The sequence below is a fragment of the Trypanosoma rangeli genome (assembly GCF_003719475.1).
Source record: "Trypanosoma rangeli strain AM80 chromosome Unknown Tra_15.4_contig_00933, whole genome shotgun sequence".
NCBI lineage: Eukaryota > Euglenozoa > Kinetoplastea > Trypanosomatida > Trypanosomatidae > Trypanosoma > Trypanosoma rangeli.
The window spans coordinates 1-2,528 of NW_021706687.1; the positions used below are offsets into that span (position 1 = coordinate 1).

The 2,528-nt window shown below is 58.3% G+C and overlaps 2 protein-coding genes across 2 annotated transcripts, besides 1 other annotated feature; one reads left to right on the forward strand and one right to left on the reverse strand.

Annotated features, from left to right (window-relative positions):
- The first annotated feature begins 516 nt into the window (after positions 1-516).
- Positions 517-539: a microsatellite.
- Positions 540-544: 5 nt separating this feature from the next.
- TraAM80_10384 (uncharacterized protein) lies at positions 545-1,480 on the forward strand (the record flags this gene model as incomplete). The annotated part of the gene is made up of 1 exon (XM_029387006.1): positions 545-1,480. One exon carries the CDS (start codon positions 545-547, stop codon positions 1,478-1,480), a length of 936 nt encoding a protein of 311 aa, XP_029233137.1.
- Positions 1,481-1,976: 496 nt separating this feature from the next.
- TraAM80_10385 (uncharacterized protein) lies at positions 1,977-2,528 on the reverse strand (the record flags this gene model as incomplete). The annotated part of the gene is made up of 1 exon (XM_029387007.1): positions 1,977-2,528. A coding segment is annotated over one exon (552 nt), but the record flags the coding sequence as incomplete, so codon positions are not given.

Below are 2,528 nucleotides of genomic sequence, written 5' to 3' on the forward strand. Positions count from 1 at the left end.
TTGTCTGTTTATTTCTCTTCTCGCACCGCACCAGTTTGTGGTACGCGGCGGAGGGGTTGCGGCGGCCCCTGCAGCACACCGCGCCTTCCCGCGCAGGGACCCAGCGACACCGGCGAGGGGGAGGAGGAGGAGCCTGCAGTTGTAAAGCAGTGCGCTGCGCTGGCGGGCGCCATGCCTTTTCTTTTGGGGCGCGGCCTCCTCGACGTGTTCAATCTTTTGCGGGACTGCCGCACCCTCCCCAACCCCGCTGGTCTTCTCCTGCCGTCTTTTCTTTGCGCATTTGCGGGCACCCACCCGGCCACAGCCACACGATATAAATTGGGGTGTGAATTTATATTTATTTTGTGCCGGTGGTGCCGTGCGGGCCGAGTTTTCCCTCTCCGTGAGCTCGGGGAGCTGCTGCCCTTTTTGTTTCTTCTCTCTGCCCTTCCGCCGCTGTACTCGTCACTGCCTCTGCCTTTTGCTTTTCACCCCCAATGCCTGATAGATCAGCCCAGTGCTCCCAGCGACTCTGCTACCACCACCACCACCAACACCACGAGGGATGGCGATGGCGACAGTGCGGCGCCGTGCGGTGTATGCCCTGGCGGTGCTTGCGCTGCTGTGCGGCTGCTGCTCCTCCGTGTGCGGGGCGGCGACGTCCAATGTGAAGGTGGATGTGTTGTGTCCGAGCAATAAAGGAAAATTTAGTTGGCGTGTTTCTGGAGAGAACGATTGGACGGAGTGTTTGCAGACGGTGAATTACGATGGGCTTCGCAGGGTTGAGACGGCTGGTACAGACGACAGTGAAAGTGAAACCATCTGCACTTATGTCGTTTCATGGTGTTTATACATCTTGGGGAATTCTCCTTCACTCCCAGAAGGGAAAGAGAGTAATGATGCTACGTTCACGATGGACTGTACGACGGATGGCGAAAGTGAATCTTCCGACCTCTCTAACGGTAAACCCATCACTACTCTAACTCCTCGAGTTTCACTTGGCACTTTAGACAATTGTGAGGTTCCACACCTTCAACCCGCAACTGGAGAAATGTCTGGACGACACAATCCAGGGGTTCAATCACAAGCAGCAACAGCGCCATCTTCTGCGGATACTCAGCAGGGCGTCAGTTCGGCAGGCAGCAGTGCAGGTACTGGAGTCCCTTCTCCTAATGATGCTGGGCAGTCAGGCAGTGCGGGACCCACAGGGAGTCAGGAAACATTAACATCACCGACTGGCGCTGTGGATTCATCAAAAGCCACAGGAGACGGTGCGGTGCAAGCACCCTCAGCCTCCGCACAGCCATCCGGCACCTCCACTCCTGACAGTCCCGCTGGCAGCGATGGTGGAAGCGCCACTACAACCACGACCACCAGCAGCCCCAGTGGTGGGAAACACACAAAAGGCAACGCGGATGGCAGCGGCACGCTCACTGTGTGGGTGCGTGGCACACTGCTGCTGCTGCTGACGGCTGCTGTTGCATGTGCTGCTGGGGAGTGACTGCTGCGGGGGACCCGCACACCCACACACACCCTGGCAGGGCGACGCAGAGTGTTTGTGCACCGAGTTTGCGTGCCGTCTCTGTGGGCCAACTCCTCTCCTGTGCTTCAAGGGGTACTCCTTTGCTTTTTTGTTTTCACTTTTGTTTCAATGGTCATTTGCTACGCACATCCCAATGGGTGGCGTCCCTTCCCCCTCCTGTTTGCCGCTGCCACCAACACACGCACGCTGCCGTCTTGCTTGGCTGTGCGTTGCACGGACTGCCCAAAACGAGACACGAGGCCGCGGAGACCGTGCGTGAGGTGCAGCGGTGATGCGTGTGACCAGGCAGTTCTTTTCCGTTTCTTGCAGGCAATGGGTATGCTCACACACAGCCCTCTTTTGCTTTAGGGCATGTGAAGTGAAAGTGCCTGCTGAAGTAATTCATTTATATTGTTTTTGTTTCCGCCAGGAGTCCTCCTGGGCTTACACCTTAATTTTGTTTTTTGATTTTACTTTAGTTTGGCAAATCTTTGCGTCTCACTTTTGGTTTGCGCCGTGCCAGCCGCTGTCGCTGCGTGTTGTGTTTGCTGCCGCTGCTGGCTGCATTGCTGGCATGCCCCAACTCCTCTTTTTGTTTCTGCGAGAGGCGTAGGTAGTGCACGAGGAGGATTCTTTTGGTTCTCCGCTGCGGAGGGGGAGAATGGACGGAGTGTGAGTCGCGTCTCGCCGCGAGGGTGCGTGGGGCGGCACCCATTGCAGCCTGCTTTGAGGAGAGGCAACAGCGGCAGACTGTGCAGGGAACATAGGTCCGCCCTGTCCTTCGCGCCGCAGCTGTACAGGTACGCTGTGCGGTTGGCGTGGCCCGCCTGTGGAGCGTCGTGCTTCGTCTTTGCTGCTTGATGCAGCGGCGTAAGCGTGTGCGGTGGGAGGGGAGTGGGCGGTGGGCGATCGTCTCCTGAGGGGTGGCAGGGGCGAGGGTCGGGGCAGAGGTGGAGATGCCCTGCGGCGAGGAAGAGGCGGCATGCGGTGAGGCAAGGCGTGCAGCGATGACGGGTGGCGGCTTCAG